Source organism: Marmota flaviventris, chromosome 7, assembly GCF_047511675.1.
Source record: "Marmota flaviventris isolate mMarFla1 chromosome 7, mMarFla1.hap1, whole genome shotgun sequence".
Taxonomy (NCBI): Eukaryota; Metazoa; Chordata; class Mammalia; order Rodentia; family Sciuridae; genus Marmota; species Marmota flaviventris.
Window position 1 is genome coordinate 33,554,810 of NC_092504.1, and position 17,863 is coordinate 33,572,672.

Here is a 17,863-nt window from a genome sequence, read left to right on the forward strand (position 1 = left end):
CTCCTTGATTCCCAATAGTGATGCTGATAATGTGAAGTGGCTTTAGACATGGAGAGAGGTGGTGGGTGGGAAAAACTGTATTACTATATATACATGAAGATTCAGAAATCTAAAAATAAACACACATACAAACACACTTGGTGGAAGCTGATGATCATTGCTTTTATATAGTGCCAAACTGTTATGGTTTCTCAGTAGTGGCACTCTTTGACATTTGGGGGGATATAATTCTTTGTTGTGAGAGGCTGCCCTATGCATTGTAGGCTGTTTAGCAGTATCTCTGGGCTCTACCCTTTAGATGCCAGTAGCATCCAGCTATGACAGTAAAAAAGGTCTCCAGACATTGCCAGAAGCTGCCCCTGGTTGAGAATCACTGCTGCAGAAGCAATTTGTGTTTGGGCATGGGGGATGTGGAGCCTTGAGCTCGGGCACGGAGGCTGGAAAGGCCGAGGGGCAGAAGTGTGAGGGTTGTAAGGATACCTGTGGAGAAATGGAAGGAGATGGTAGATGAAGGAAACTGAATGGAATGCTGGGACACACGACATATGTAGATTCCTAAAAGAAAAAGAAAGGATCTTAGAGGCTGAGAGTCTTTCAGAAATGTAGGTCAGTAGTTGTAACATTTAAGGGGATAGACTTATTTCTCTTAGAAAGTTTTGTTTACTGAGAGGGAAGAAGAGTTGATCAGAAAAAGAAATGGAGGGGCTGGGATTGTGGCTCAGCCGTAGAGTGCTCACCTAGCACGGGACCCGGATTCGATTCTCAGCACCACATAAAAAAAAAAAAAAATAAAGGCATTGTGTTGTGTCCATCTACATCTAAAAAATAAATATTTTAAAAAGATAAGTGGAAGTGTCTTGAAAGCTGTCTTTCTACTTAAAGTTGGATTGATGTCACAAAAGTAAACTGAATCCCTTGTCCTTCTCAGTGAAGGAGAATGCAGTTATGTAGTTCTTAGAATTTTTATTCCTCCCATCATTTGCATACATCATGTGTCCCCTGTGCTATAATATAAACTGAAAATTAAAAATAAAAAGATGAAGAAACATTCCCTATACAGTATTTACTGTATATTAGACAAAACAAAAATTTGAAGCTAGTTTTACTGAAAATCTCAACTCCAAAAGCATAAGCATGAGCTGGGCATGGTGGTGCACACCTGTAATCCCAGCAGCTTGGGAGACTGAGGTAGGAGGATGGTGAGTTCAAAGCCAGCCTCAGCAACAGCAAGGCACTAAGCAACTCAAGTGAGACTTTGTCTCTAAATAAAATGTAAAATAGGGCTGGGGATGTGGCTCAGTGGTTGAGAGCCCCTGTGGTCAATCCCGGTACTTGCCTCCACTCAAAAAAAAACATAATCTGTATTATATAGTTGGCACTTTTTACAATTTCAGTGTCTCTATATATTAGCCTCCTTAAGTTACTATAACTTTCATTTTAGGTATTGAAATTTAAAACAATCTCATATTTAGTTAAAAAAAATTCAACTACCCTCTGGAGAAAACTAGATCTGTGTTCCAGCTTTCTTTGCACACACCTCTCTTCCGCATGCCTGCTTTTTTAGTGGTGAGGTCAGGAGGCTCAGGAAGGAAAACAGGCAATATCTTAAGGACTGGACTGTAATAAGGTGGTTGTGTAGGTCATAGTAGCTTATTTAGTTTACTCTAGTGAAGAGATATGGTTATCCCAGCAGGCCTCATGAGAAACTCAAACCCAAAGCAGCCCCCTTACAAGACTTATATCTGTCAGCTGACTCCGTACTGGCAGTAGTGAATTCTTCTGATACATACTTCTGGCCCTGTGCTTTGTTCTATAGCAAGACTCTAGGCCTCAGTCTTATTTATTCTCTGATCCCAATTTTGAAGTCTGTTGGATCAGATAGTGCCGGGTTTCTGTTCTCGCGACTAAAAGGCTTAGGGGTCACTCCAGTTAAACTGGGCTAACTGGGCTGTGCAAAATAACCACACAAGAGACACAAATACCTTTTTCTTTGGGGTCGCTGTGACGGCTCCTCTGACTTTAAGGGTCCACAGAAAGGAGAGAGCGAGAGCACGCGCTGACCCCTTTTACTGAGGAGAAGCTATTCAAATGAGGCAAGGGGTCAGGTTTCAGGGTTTTGAGTCTATCTTCATGATGTCCACTGTCAGCAGGTTGACTGACACCTGGGTAGGCCACACCCAAGGGCACAGTAAGAGAAGGGGACACACACAAGGCACTTCCATGGAAGATTCTATCCTAAACAGGGCAAGGGATTATATTACAAAGGAACAGGTGAGCATTGTTTCACCCATGGGGCTGTAGCAAGATACACCCATGAACGAGACACTGACCCTCACACCCAAGAAGGGTGGAGAAAGCTCTGCCACATTTCTGCGACTGAGCGCCTCAGTACCCAGCTGGGGAGTGTAACTCAGTCACGTGTAAGGTTGGTCTCCCACAAGATAGGATCCATAGTTGTTATACCATAGAAATTCTCTTTAGTCTTATTTCTCCCCAGTGCTCAAAAAATCCCTCCAGGTTCATAGCATAGGGGCAGGCAACTTTGATGGCTAAGCAAACATCCAAATGGGGAATGGAGATACCAGTCTTCTTTCCTGTTTTGTTTGTTTTGGTATCAGGGATTGAACCTAAGGTACATTCCCTGTCCATCACCCCAACTTTAAAAAAAAATCAAATTTTTTATTTGTTGAGACAGGATATCATTGAGTTGCTAAGGCTGCCTCTGAATTTGGGATCCTCCTGCCTCTACCTCCTGAGTTGCTGGGATTACAGGCAGGAGCTCACACACCTGACACTAGTCTTTTTGTCTTGAAGATATAAAAAGTCTACTAGTACCATGTGATATTCACAAATGTCATAAACAAAACAGAAAAGTATTAACCATTAATGAAACAAACAAATAATTTAACACCAAGTACTTCTTTTTTTAAGACTTCAGAGGGTTGGGGATTGATGTCAGTAAAGCACTAGCTTAGCTTGCATGAGGCCCTGGGTTCCATTCTCAGTTCTGCAAACAAACAAAAACCATCATCCAGATGTTGTGATACATATATCCAAGAAAATCTTGCTTTTAGAAAACATAGCTTTTAATAAGGATGAACAACACACTAAAAAGAAATATGGGCAAGAGTCTTGAATAGAATATGAAGAGGAGATCCAAAAAGACAATATTTATTTTTTAAAAGGTGTCCAACTTCATTTATCATCAAGGAAATGCAAATTAAAATTACAATGCCATGCCATTACAAATTCACCACAGTGATTAAAATAAAAAAGAATAACAAATGTTGATGCAGTTGTGAGCAAACAGAACTTTCAAAAATTGCCGATGGGAGTATGTACAGATAAAAGCACTATGGAAAACTGTTAGTAACTGCTAAAGCTGGAAGTGTGCATTTCTCTGTAATCCAGTAATTTTTGTTCTAGGAATGTATCCACTAGAAATGCACACATGTGTCCAACATAATTTGTTAATGGCCCTAAATTGGATATCACCAAAATGCTCATCAGTGGTAGAATGGATAAATTGTGGGATACAATAGAATCCTATCTAGCAAAAATAAAAAACACAATATAGATGAATCCCACAAACACAATGTTGAGATAAAGAAGCCAAACCCAAAGTGTATGTAGCATACAATTCGTGCATACAAAGTCCACAAATAGGCAAAATTACTCTGTTAGAAGCAGGATTAATGGTACACTTTCAGGGTAGGAGATTGCCAGAGAGGCTTCTGGGAAGCTGGCACTGCTGGGTACTGGTTTTATAGTTTGTTCACTAGTGAAAATGTGTACCCTTAAGAATTGCATCTTCTGAATATACCTCAACAAAAAATACCACTGGATTTATTTTCACTTTACCAATGAACTACATCTCCAGCCCTTTTTATTTTTTTATTTTGAGACAGGGTGTTGCTAAGTTGCTTAGGGCCTTGCTAAATTAAATTGTAAAAAAGAAAAAAAATTGAATGAGAATTTCTCTTGGTGTGTCTAACTGTGGTTTCAGGGGAAAAAAATGACTCCACAAATATTGTCTTCTCAAGAAGTACCAAATCTCCATGTTCCGTCCCCAGCTTTTTTCTCACAACAAATATTACCCAAATGTTCAGTTTCTTTTGCCCCCAAGCATATTTAGTATTTCTTTCCCCAACTGTAATCCCAATCTTACTAACTTCTGAACAAAGTGTGTGTGTGTATTTATAAAAAATTGTGACCAAAAAAAAAAAAAAAAAACCCACAAGCAACTTAGAATGTCAGAGGTGGAGGATCTGTGAGAACAACCTACCCTTTTCCCCCACCCCCTTACTCAGCACATATAGAGATTTGGAGTCAAAGGAACAGAGTCTGATTCCATGTTCTATCACATTCTTCTTCTTTTTTTTTCCTATCACATTCTTGCTTAATGAAATGGGAGGAAAAAATCTCAACTTCTGGAAAATGAAAGGGAGGATTAGCAACCTGGTCTGAAATCATATCAACTCCAAGTTGCCCTTCCTTTATTTATGCAGGAGAAGTTTGCCTATATGTACAAAATGTGTCTATGCAAATCCACTTTACTTTTGACCACGGCAGAGTGTGACACTCTTGGTAGCCATGATTGTCATTTTTATCCGCATTTTATGATAAAGGTGTTCTCATGGGACAGCTCCTTCTTTTGCCTGAGGGAAAAAAAAACATGATGGCAACTAATATATCTGTGTTAAATTTGTGTTTCTGATGTGCCTTAGGATAGCCACTGGATTTATTTTCTAATGGATTATCTAAGTCAGTTTTCCAGGTAACCAGCCAAGTTTGTCTCATGATCTGAATCATCATTTCCCCAAAGCTATCAACAGGATGAAACCAAGGAATAGTCGATTCAGTTTTAGAAGCAAGTTTCTGAAAGGTGTTGGGACTTCAGAGTTAATAGAGAACCTTATAGGAGTTATAGTGTATGGAAATCAAAATGACACTTGACCTCTTTCCTGCATCTATTTCCTTCTATCTGACATAACAGTTGTCTATATTTAGGCATCTTTTTATATCAGGAATCTTCATGAAACTCATACAAACTAAAATTACATTGATCATGCATAAAATGATATTTAAGTTTCTGGGAAAATTCTCACTCTTCATCTACATTCCAGAAAAAAATGAGATCACATTGTCATTCAAATCTTTGAAAGAATAGTACCCACTGACTCTACAAGAGTGGTGTTTAAGAGAAAGGTCTTTGTGCCTTAGTTTCTTCATCTAGAATTTGATAAGGTGTTAGGAAGGGTGTAATGGACCTAAAGGTTCAGTAAATAATCAATGTTGCTACTACTATCATTATTTAAAATTATGTGTTTAAATTTTCTGTATCAGCTGGGTTTGCACATGCCTGTAATTCCAGTGGCTTGGGAGGCTGAGGCAGGAAGATTGCAAGTTCAAAGCCAACCTCAGGAACTTAGCAAGCCCTAAGGATTTAGTGAGACCTTGTCTCAAAAAAATAAAGGGCTGGGTATGTAGCTCAGTGGTTATACACTCCTGAGTTCAATCTCTGTTATACCCCTCCCCGCAAAAAAATTTGTTTCCTCCTTCAACAGAAAATAAACTCTATGATGCTGGAATCTTACCTGTTTAATACATACAGGCAAATGCTGAATGTGTGTCAAGGAGCATAAAAATAAAATTTCTTAGTAAGGATGGGATTTCTCAAAGAATTAAAAGGAAAATTTCCTAAGGAACTCTCAAACTGACATTAATTTTTCAAGACTTGGGAAAATTTTGAAGACTATCTAGCAGGACAAGTATATGATGTGGGTGTAAAGAGCAATACAGAAGTATTTCAAGCCTTGTGCAGGGTTAAATAAAATAATAGCATGATCCATTATTTTTCAAACTTATTTGGCAAATCAAGGCTACTGGAGGTTTGTAAAAATTGTCTACATCAAGCTACACCTGCCTATACCAAGAAAAAGGAGGGTAGAGCCAGGCATGGTGGCACATGCCTAAAATCCTAGCAGGTCAGGAAGTAGAGGTAGGAGGATTCTAAGTTTAAAGCCAGCCTTAGCAGTGGCCAGGCACTAAGCAACTCACTGAGACCCTGTCTCTAAATAAAATACAAAGTAGGGCTGGGAATGCAGCTCAGTGGTTGAGTGTTCCTAGGTTCAATCCCTGGTACCACCACCCCCCCCCCCCAAAAAAAAAGGAGGGCAGGGAAAAACACATAGTGAAAATTTACTATATATTAGTATTAAGTTCTTCACATCACATGGCTATTATTAAAATTATTTTAACACCTACACAAAATATATCTTAAAAGTTTCTTATCAGAAAAGTAAGTATATTCCTCTAAGATTGAGAACTAGATTAAAAAGAATAAAATTCCATTGCACAAAACAAAACAAAACTTAAGTACTTACTTTGGTCATTAAAATGACAGTGGAAACCAGGACCACTTTAACAATGCAAAACGTTAGGTTAATTTTGTTCAGAAAGAATTATTCATAAATGTTAATGAATATTTTACATACATTTACTATAAAGTTAGAAGCCTTTGTGTATTTTTTATCATAAAGTTGAAAAAAAAATTGTATGGAGGATTTATCCCAGGGGCACTTTACCAATGAACTACATCCCCAGCCCTTTTTATTTCTTTATTTTGAGACAGGGTCTTGCTAAGTTGCTTAGGGCCTCGCTAAATTGCAGAGGCTGACCTTTAACTTGTGATAATCCTGTCTCAGCTTCCCAAGTTGTTAGGGTTACAGGTGTGGGCCACACAGAGAAAGATGAATTTCTGTTAAATTTACTTTCCATTCTTGTAACGATTTACTCATTCACCCGATTATACTTAATTGGTATAAAAGACTATGTTGAATCTCTTTAAATTAGGAACATACTAATTAATTTCCTCTCTAAATAGTTATCTTGTAGTAATACAGTTGAGCCACTCAGACTAAAACAAACCATCAATGCAGTCCATTCAGTTTGTGCCAGGCACTGTTTTAGCCCCTTGGAAACAGCAATGTAGAAACGGAGAATTCCAATATCATGGTGTTTATTTTCTACTCTAGGAGGCAGAAAACAAAATAATAAATAATTTCAAATAGCGTTTTGAAGAAAAGTACACTTGGCAACGAGGTACAGAATGACGACACCAGTTACAGGTTGGGTCATCAAAGACCTCTCTCGAATTTGAGCTAAAGCCCTAAACAAGCATATCAGAAATAAACAGGCTTGTATTGAATGTTGTTCAGGTTTCTTTCTCCTTGGGACCAGATTGTTTCCAAATTTCCACACCTTCGTTTATCCCAAATTATCACAAACACATAAAATCTCTAATTTTATTATATTACAGACGAGAATCTCAGGTTCACAAATTAGGCAAGTAATTCCCAAGTGCGTACTTCTTGCTTTCTTGATATTGATTACACAATGGTGTTACAAGGAGAACGAAGTACCATGAGTTCGAGGACTTCTGAGGACAGTACTGAGGAAGACTCCTTCTCACCTTTCCTCCCATTTCCAACACCATGGCTCAGGCTACAAAGCCCAGTTAAAAGAAAGTCAAAGAAAGAAGAAGGCATCGTTCCCAAAGGCCGTAGCTTCTCTCACGTTTTCGTGGCGCTAAAACGCAAACAAGGGGAGGGATGATTTCCAGCCCAGCGCAAGCAAAAGCACTGGTACGAACAGAATACAGGGCGACGCCCACTTCCACCGATCGCCACGCCCTCCCGAGCGGGCGGTTTACATCGGGAAGGCTCGCGATTCGCGCTTAGCGCGTTACGTCATTTCCGCTGTCTCAAAAGCGGGCGTCACTAAATATCATTGCGATTTCCGGGTCGTTGAGGCCGCCTTCGGCGGCGCAGGCATCCGTGTTTGCTGGTGTCCAGTCTATGGAGGCAGTTGGTGCTGGCGGCGGCGCCGAGGCAGGAGGCGGTGTCCGAGTAGGGGCCTCTGCCCCGCCAGGATGTTACCGGGCTTGGCCGCCGCCGCTGCGGCCTGCAGATGTAGCTGGTCCTCTTTCTGCCGGCTTCATCTGCGCTGCCCGGCAGCGGCCCGTGGCTCCAGCGACCGCCACGGTGAGTGTCCCACGCTGGCCGCTGGTTCCGTGGGCCGGGCCGGGCCGGACTTAGGCTCGGCGCGTCACTTCGGGCAGTGATCACCTTGCCCTTTCCCATCCCCAGAACCTTTCTTTCCGGACTCCGCCTTTAGGGGTCAGCCTGCCCATCCCTCAACCGACATGACAGGTACTCCTGATTCTGGTGCCGCCTGCAGCCCCAGCCCCGGCCGGCCTGGTCCCTGAAGCTGACCACTTTGTAATAAACAAAAGCTTAACGTGCGCTTCGTGGTGTCGGGTGATGAGCCCCTCGTCAGTGGGAAATGGCGGATCCGCAGAGTTCCTGAGCTTTTTGATCTCACGGACTCACCTTCACTTAGCACTTTTGACTGAGAGATTCTTTCGCTGCTCTCAACTTGTTTTCTTAAATTTCCTAAAAGAAAAGTGGGGGATGTCACACAAAATTACGGATTAAGAAGTATGAGGGCATCCCACAGGCATTGAATGAATCCCATTTTGGACCGCAAAACAAAAGAACTCAGTTCATCTAACAGTCCCACTGGTGAAATGTTTCCTGGAGCAGTAGTAACCTAGGAGAGGGAAAAGGTGGTTCAGATTTTTTTTTTTTCCTTACTTAAATTTGTTAGAGAGGTTTCAAATGAACATTGAGCTTGTAATCAATCAGTCATACCCTGTTTTTGCAGTAGCTTGACATCAGGAACAGATGGGAACCCTGAGGGAGAAGATAGAACTAAATTTGTCCCTAATAGAATCCTCCAGATACTTGGGAATGCAAGGATTATTTACAAAAACATTTTCAAAAAATTAGTGTTTGAAAATGTGTAGCATGTTGCGACCTTCTAATAGAAGATGGAAGTCGCAGTAATTGGGTTTGTAAATTGGCTTAAGTTGTATGCTGTGAAAATAAATTAGAATATATTTGTCTTACAAATGTAATAAATGTAAAACCTAGTTCTTAAAATATTAAACGGATTTATTTTAACAGTATAGTTCTTGGTGCATTTTGTTAGTGATAGAAAAGTGTAACTATTGAGTTTTTTTTATAGTGACAATATACCTGACTCGCTAATGAACATAATGAATCATCTGGTTATATACTATACTCCAAAAATCCTCAAGTAATTGTTTCTATTAATCAAACAGTTTGGCATTTTACAATGAAATTACATTTATTGGTTGTTAAATTTAATCTAAACTTAGTGTTGGTAAAATATTGAAATAGTGTAATTTGAAATCCCTGTTCTGTTTAGCTGGAAATTATGTACACTCTTTGTCTCATCCATCTGTGAAACATAGATAATAATTACCACTCTAACTAGTCAGGATGACTTTGCAAAGTTCTTTGAAATGTTTAGTACTACAACAATTAAAGTGGGTTGAAAACACTGGGTTTTAAATATAACCATGTTTGTGGGAATTTAGTTTAATACTGAAACACTTTTTAAAAGGGAACCATAATTATAATAAAATTTAAAAACCATAGGCTGCGATTGTGGCACCGAGGCAGAGTGATTGCCTCACATATGTGTGGCACTGGGTTCAATCCTCAGCACCATATAAAAATAAATAAATAAAAAATAAATAAGTAAAAGTATTAAAAAAAAGACCATTGGGAAAAAATACTATTTGAACTGGATGCCTGTGAGAAGAAAAGACTATTTGAAGAACCTTTTTTTTGGTTGGGAGGAAGGGATCCAAAAACAGATGTTTTACAAAGTCAATTTTTGCTTCGAAAGTGCCTATGTGCCTATGTTGCTGAGGCAGAGAGTAAAGAGAGGAGGAAAACAGTTGCTTGATTTGAAAAAAAAAAAGATGAGGCATTCCTTTAAAGGCAAAATAGTATTCAAGAGCTTTCCTATACAAAAACAATGAGAACCCCATTCTGAATTGTCTGGTAGCCACATTTAAAAATGTAAATATAAATTAAATTAATAAAATTTCCCAGTATGTTCAAAACATTTCAACCATACAATCATTTTTAAAATTGAGTTATAGGGGACAGTTCTCATTTCAGGCATGGGAGATTGCAGGAAATCAAAGGGCAATTGAAGCCTTTATAAACTTAAAAGTATCTGAATCATGAGTTACAGAGAATGGAAACTCCAGTTTTCTTCAATAACTTGATGTCACTACTCTGAGTTTGAAAATTAAGTCAGCTGTTTAAAGGGTTCTGTGTATACTTTACACATTCAGAAGCATTTTTAGCCCCTTCCTCTCTCAATTATTAAGCTGTTTTACATTTTCTTTTTATATTAAGTCTTCAGAATCCAGTATTTTACACTTCCAACAATTCTCAGTTTTGATTAACCCACACTTCAAATGCTCAATACACAGAGACTATTGGATAGTGTATTCTTGAGTCAGTATCCCTAATTTATAAGAATTTTTACAGCCGAGCATGGTGGTGCATACTTTTAATCCCATCTGCGTGGGAGGCTGATGCTGGAGGATCATAAGCTCAAAGCGATCCTCAGCAACACAGCAAGACCCTGTCTCAAAATTAGGAATAAGCACCCCTGAGTTTAATCCCTGGTACCAAAAAAAGAAAAAAAAATAAGAAAGAATAAAAGAAACTTGTGAACATTCCAGTAGAAAAATGGTCAAAGAAAATAATAAATCAGTAAAGAAATTTTATCGGCCGATAGGAATGTACAAATGCTCCAAACACTGAAAAATGTAGACATATACCTTTGAAGAATTTACTACTTATTGGCTAGTATGTACCTCATAGGGTATTTGTTGAGTGGGGATTATTCTGCAGAGAGATGCTAGGCATTGTTTTTGTAGGTAGTATTAGTCCTGAGCAAGACAGTTTCCATCTTTATTGGTCAGATACCCAAAATATGAAATCTAAACTGCTGTAAAAGAAAAAAAGCAGAATGATGGACTAGAAAGTAACCAAGAGGGGCCATTTTGTTAGTGCTGGCCTTGGACTTTTCATTTCGTGAAAGATGAAAATAAGCAAGCCAGGTTAAAATCTAGGGGAGTGAGCAGACCAGAAAGCAACGTGGAACCATGAGTACTATTCTGGAGCAAAAAGAAATCTGCTGTGCCTGGGGTATAAGGTAGGTGGAATGAAATGAAGTTTGAGAGTTGTTAGACCCTTTTAGGCCACTAGTTTAAAAACAAAAGGTAGTGTTATAAAAATACACTGTGACTACTGGGTGAAGAATGGATTGGAAAGGGTGGAGTATGGATAGAGGAGATAGGGGACTATGAAGTTATTGAGGCAAGCAGGGTTGTGTTAGGACGATGCTGGTTAGCAATGGAGATGAGAGAAATAGATTTGAGATATGTTTTGGAGAATTAAGTTGATAGTATGTTAAAAGCCTTTAGCAGGATGTATAGTACTTAGTAAATCCTCAATGGTAGATGTTTTTTATTGTTTTTAGTTTTTCTAAATGTCAAGAAGAATTAAGATAATAGCGATGCATGCCAAGATGCAGTACGGGAATTTGTTAGCATCACATGTTGTTTCCTTACTCAAAAAATAAAAAATAAAAAATGACCTGTTCCTTACTGTGTCCTAGAGAAGTCACATCATAGACGGTATTATAAGTTATGATGATGATGTTAAGACCTTGAAGAATTTCTAGATAATTTAGCAATGGATATATTTTTAGTTTATTACTATAGATATTTTTTAGTACGGAATAGTAGAAGGTATAAAGTAAAAATTATACATAATCACGATATTTAACTAGTCACATTTTTAGTAGTCAAAATCATAGTGTATTAGTCTCTTGCTTTTTTCCTTCTTATTAGAAGTTTTTAATGAAAATATAGGGACCTGCCTTATGTGATCATTTTTCTGCTAGGGAACATTTAAGTTGTTTCTGTTTCTTCTATAATAAATAATATGAAGAATAGTCTTTGCATTCTGTATGTATTTCAAATTCACACTTAGTAACCTCTTTAATAAGAATTATAACAATTATTTAATTTTTATATGTCAGTGATTTCATTGGGGTAAAAAAACTACTGAACCAGTTTTCTTCAGTAAGGAGACTGACATCTGGAAAACAGGCTACAAGCCTGATTCATGTCTTGAAATTAGCCAGAAATAAGCTCAAACTCCAAGCAATAGCTTGATTCTTGTCTTGCAATTAGCCAGAAATAAGCTCAAACTTCAAGCAATCTTTTTGTTTTTAGCTAGTGTTTCTGTAGAATCAACATATACCATAGATTGTCACTTTGGGAAAAAAGGAATTTCTTTTTGTTGTTGTTTGCAGTCTAAACACAAAGGCCAAATTTTTTTCCCCTGAAACCTGGAGTAAGTGATGGGTGACAAACCAGACTGGAAAGAGAGGACAACTAGTGATCAGTAGCAGTGGTCATCAGAAGCTATGGAGGAAATAACAGTAAAATAAAAGCAGAGAATTGTTGTGATGTTTGTGACTGGATTGATATTCCACAATCTTGATGAAAAATAGCCCTTACATATCCAGCAATAAGAAAGGCCTTGTCCAGTTTGGTAGACTACTGAGTGCCAAATTAAGGACTGATATTCCATGCATAGCTTATTTTAGATGTCACCTACAAGAAAGGGCAATGATAGTGGTAGTATTTTTTACTACATTACTGCGTACTAGAATTAATTAGTTCATAATTCTTACAACAAATGGTTGGTTCTGCTGCTGCTGCTGCTGCTACTGCTTAGTTAGTAACTACATTTGTTTGATAGTTTGACTCATATACGGTCCTGTATAGTTTTTAAAATATAATCAGTTTTGTGTCTTGATGCCAAATATATACTTTTAAAGTTGCAGATACCTGAATTTCTACTGAGGGTAAAAATTAAGAACTTTCAGAATAGTTCATTAGGAAGTTAAGATTACTAGAATAGTGTCAAAAGATTTGAAGAGACCCCTTACTGGCTAGGAATGGGACAATTTTAGAATTACTCTGGATAATGATTGAAATGGATTAAAATATATCAAATAGGTTAAACACCACTTTACGAATTCAGTCCTTAGGATCTGAATTCTAAGAAACTACCAGGACAAAAATTCAAGACAACGGGTTCAACATAAATATGTTCAGTTAAAAAAAAAAAAAGACATTCTGTTGGGTGCCATGGTGCACGCCTGTAATCCCATTACCTCAGAAGGATGAGACAGGAGGATTGCAAGTTCAAAGCCAGCCTCAGCAAAAGTGAGAAGACAAGCAACTCAGTGAGACACTGTCTCTAAATAAATGCAAAATAGGTCTGGGGATGTGTCTCAGTGGTCAGGTGCCCCTGAGTTCAATCCCTGGTACCTCCCCATCCACACCCATAAAAAAGACATTCTGCAACTGTAAAGAGAATTAAAAAACATCTTAATATGCCTCTTAGATATATATACTAAAGTATTTATGAATGAAATTATTTGCTGTTTGAGATTTGCTTCAGTTTAATATGGTAGTGTGTAGATATTGGTACAATTAGACATGTGGCAAAATTTCCCATGAGTTTATAATTGTTGAAAGTTGGTAACAAATATGTGAAAGTTTATTGTACTGTTTTTATTATCTTTGTGTATGTTTGGACTTTAACAAAATATTTTAAAAATGAATTTTGAAAAACTCTAGCATCAGGTCATAAGAAAAAAGTCATCTTCTGAGGAAGGATTATTTTAGGCTGTGGAGTAATCCCTTTTTAAATACTTTAGCACAAACTCTATAAAAGTATTTCATTAATGGATGAGAAAAAGTGTTGGTGCCATATAGTCCTTGTTGAGGAACAGTTATAAAAGTTATTTTGAATAGGACTGAAAAGTCAGAATGCCAGCGTCCCCAATGAAGAAGAAGCTTTTCTAGAGCATGGGTTTCTTAGGGGGACTTCTTTAGTTCTTGTGTCACTAGTTAATTTTGCTAGCTGGTTACATTGTGCAGGAATCTTCCATAGTTATGTTTTGTCTGCTCAGCATTTAGGAAATAGATGCAAATGGCTAAAAATATACTGGACCTCCAGCAATTTGCCAAATAAGTGAAAGTGCCATTGTGGAATAGATTTTCCAAGAAAATAAATTCCAAGCCCAAAACTTGAGTGAATAATGTTGCCTATGTCCTTTGTGCTCTTTAAATTATCTTCAGCATTCACAATAAACTGTATTTCTGATGTATTCTCTGTGCCTTTAAGAAAAGGTTTTTCTTTATTTCAGAAGGTAAATATTTGCATACACACATACATGAATTAAGATTTTTGCATGGTTATTATTAAGTTAAAAATTTCAGTTCTGAACTGTTCAACCCTTCATTTTGAAAAACTAGATTATCTATAATATGACTTCATCTAAAACTTCAAAGAATATGAATTGTGTCTAGACAGAATTTTTGAGTTCTTTCTAAAAGGGGAATTCTAAGTACTCATAGTAAAAAAGAGAGTCGCCAGAATGTAAAGACATTGCTTTTCTATCACTTTAGTGCAAAGTGGACTATATTCTCCTTTAGTCCTGCAAAGCCCACGGTCAACCCAGATGCAACAACTGAAGTACTTCATAATTAGTTTTCTTATTCTTTCCTCAATTAAAATATCCATATACAGAGACAGCTCACCAAATGTTGATCTAATTATCTGATTAGAAATAAGTGACAATATGAATTAATTAATGTTTATAATTAATTAATGTAATTATAATTACATTAATGAATCTCCAGCAAGTGAAAAGAGGGCAGGGAATAATTTTGAGTAGAAAGCTCTCCTGACACCCTACCACCTCCCTGGAGTCTTCTATTTTGAAAAATATGCCAACTTTAAAAAAAAATTTATTCATATATGACAGCAGAATGCATAACAATTCCTATTACATATATAGAGCACAATTTTTCATATCTCTGGTTGTGTACAAAATGTATTCACACCAATTCATGTCTTCATACATGATAATAATATCCATCACATTCCACCATCATTTCTAACCCCATGCCCCCTCCCTCCCTCTCCCACCCTTCTACCCTATCTGGAGTTCATCTATTTCTCCCATGCTTCCTTTCCTTACCCAGCTATGAATCAGCCTCCTTATATCAGAGAAAACATTCGGCATTTGGTTTTTGGGGATTGGCTAACTTCACTTAGCATTATCTTCTCCAACTCCATCCATTTACCTGCAAATGCCATGATTTTATTCTCTTTTATTGCTGAGTAATATTCCATTGTGTATGCCACATATTTTTTTTTAATCCATTCGTCTATTGAAGGGCGTCTAGGTTGGTTCCACAGTTTAGCTATTGTGAGTTGTGCAGCTATAAACATTGATGTGGCTGTGTCCCTGTAGTAGTATGCTATTTTTAAGTCCTTTGGGTATAGTCTGAGGAGAGGGATAGCTGGGTCAAATGGTAGTTCCATTCCCAATTTTCCAAGAAATCTCCATACTGTTTTCCGTATTGGCTGCACCAAGTTTCAGTCCCACCAGCAATGTATGAGTGTACCTTTTTCCCCATATCCTTGCCAACACTTATTGTTGTTTGTATTCATAATAGCTCTCATTCTGACTGGAGTGAGATGAAATCTTAGAGTAGTTTTGATTTGCTCTTCTCTGATTGCTAGTGATGATGAACATTTTTTCATATATTTGTTGATTGATTGTATATCATCTTCTGAGAAGTATCTATTCGGGTCCTTGACCCATTTATTGATTGGGTTATTTGTTTTTTTAGTGTTTATCATTTTGAGTTCTTTATATACCCTAGCGATGAGTGCTCTATCTGATGTGTGAGTGGTAAAGATTTTCTCCCAAGATGTAGGCTCTCTATTTAACTCACAGATTGTTTCTTTTGCTGAGAAGAAACTTTTTAGTTTGAATCTATCCCATTTATTGATTCTTGATTTTAATTCTTGCACCATCAGAGTCTTACTAAGGAAGTTGGGGCCTGATCCCACATGATGGAGATTAGGGCTACTTTTTTTTCTATTAGAGGCAGGGTCTCCGGTTTTATTCCGAAGTCCTCGATCCATTTTGAGTTGAGTTTTGTGTATGGTGTGAGATAGGGGTTTAATTTCATTTTGTTGCATATGGATTTCCAGTTTTCCCAGCACCATTTGTTGAAGAAGCTATCTTCTCTTCAATGCACGTTTTTGGCACCTTTGTCTAATGTAAGATAATTGTAATTTTGTGGGTTAGTCTCTGTGTCCTCTATTCTGTACCGTTGGTCTACCAGTCTGTTTTGGTGCCAGTACCATGCTGTTTGTGTTACTATTTATGCCAACTTTTTTTTAGTATGCAACCAGCATACAAAAAAAAAAAAAAGTATCTGTCTAGATAGATAATTTTTTTCAGAATACCCAAATATGAATGTTTTGCCTTTAAGTGTTTTTTAAGTTGCCACATAAATTTACAAATTAGAGGGAAAAAATTTAAAATGTATTTTTTCTTTACAAAATGTTCCTCTATACTTAGGGAGATACCTCCAGTGAAGGCAGGTTGTTATTGTGCACCTAGGAGTTGGTTTGAAATTAAAATATATTTTTTTTCTTTTAGAATGGTGGAATTTAGTGACAACTGGAAGTTTTGCATACATGGTTCCCTATAGTCACCCACATATTTGTGTACTGAGTCAAGTAAAATTGTACTCTACAAATGTTCAGAAAGAAGGACAGGGATCACAAACTCTCAGAGTGGAAAAAGTACCATCATTAGATGAATCAGGTATGTATAAACTTTTAGATCTTTTTTTTCCTGTATGCTTGAATGGTTTGTGTAAAATTATATGCTCCCGGGGGCTGGGGATGTGGCTCAAGCAGTAGCGCGCTTGCCTGGCATGCGCGCAGCGCTGGGTTCGATCCTCAGCACCACATACAAAGAAAGATGTTGTGTTCGCCAAAATCCAAAAAAAAAAAAAAAAAATTATATGCTCCTTGAATATCTGATAGAGTTTGTAAAAGTAGCTAGACTGGTATTTTCTTTGTGGGATCTATTAAACTGCTGCTTTAATTTCTTTAGTTTTTCTATTTATTTTTGATTCAGTTTTGGTAAGTTATATTTTTTTTCTAGGAATTTTTACATTTAAACTAAATTTTTAATATATTGGCATAAAGTTCATAATATTCTGTTCATCCTCAGTTGCACAGATAGTTCTTTTTTCATTCCCAATATCTATCTTATTATTTTTAAATAAATTGTGTCAAAGCTTTGTTTTTTTATTATTTTTCTTTTTTAAAAAAATATTTAGTTTTTAGTTATAGGTGGATACAATGTCTTCATTTTACTTTATGTGGCGCTAAGGATCGAATCCAGTGCCTCACGCGTGCTAGGCGAGTGCTCTACCTCTGAGCCACAACCCCAGCCCTTTTTATTATTTTTCAAGTATTAATTTTTTTACTCTGAACCATCATATTGTATATTTATTTCTTTTTATAATTTTTTTAATTGTAGTACACAATACTTTTATTTATTCATTTATTTATTTATGTAGTACTGAGGATCAAACCCACTGCCCCATGCATATAAGGCAAGCACATCACCACTGAGCCACAACCCCAGCCCCTCATATTTATTTTTTATTTCATAATTTCTACTCTTTATAGACTCATTTTTGCTTGCTTTAGGTTTATTCTATCATTCTTTTATTAACAATAAAATACTTTGCTTATTAGTAATGAGCCTTCCTTTTCTGAAGTAGGCACATAAGCTGTACACTTTCTACAAGTTTTGACAGATATTATTTCTTACTACTTCTCTATTATCTTTCTCTGGAACTGCAATTAGAAATATGTTAGATTTTCTAGAGCAGGTGCAGTGGAACAACACACGTAATCCCAGTGATTGGGGAGGTTGAGGCAGGAGGATCACAAGTTTGAGGCCAGTCTGGGCAACTTAACAAGACCCTGTTTTAAAAAAA

At 37.2% G+C, this 17,863-nt stretch overlaps 1 protein-coding gene across 1 annotated transcript in view; it reads left to right on the forward strand.

The window, feature by feature from the left end:
• Positions 1–7,793: 7,793 nt before the first annotated feature.
• Positions 7,794–17,863, forward strand: part of Slc30a9 (solute carrier family 30 member 9) — an 85,384-nt gene continuing 75,314 nt past the window's right edge. The window contains exons 1-2 of the mRNA XM_027938467.2: positions 7,794–8,045; positions 16,504–16,671. Coding sequence (XP_027794268.2) covers positions 7,934–8,045; positions 16,504–16,671 — 280 coding nt within the window. The 5' untranslated portion in view covers positions 7,794–7,933. The remainder of the gene's footprint in view (positions 8,046–16,503; positions 16,672–17,863) is intronic.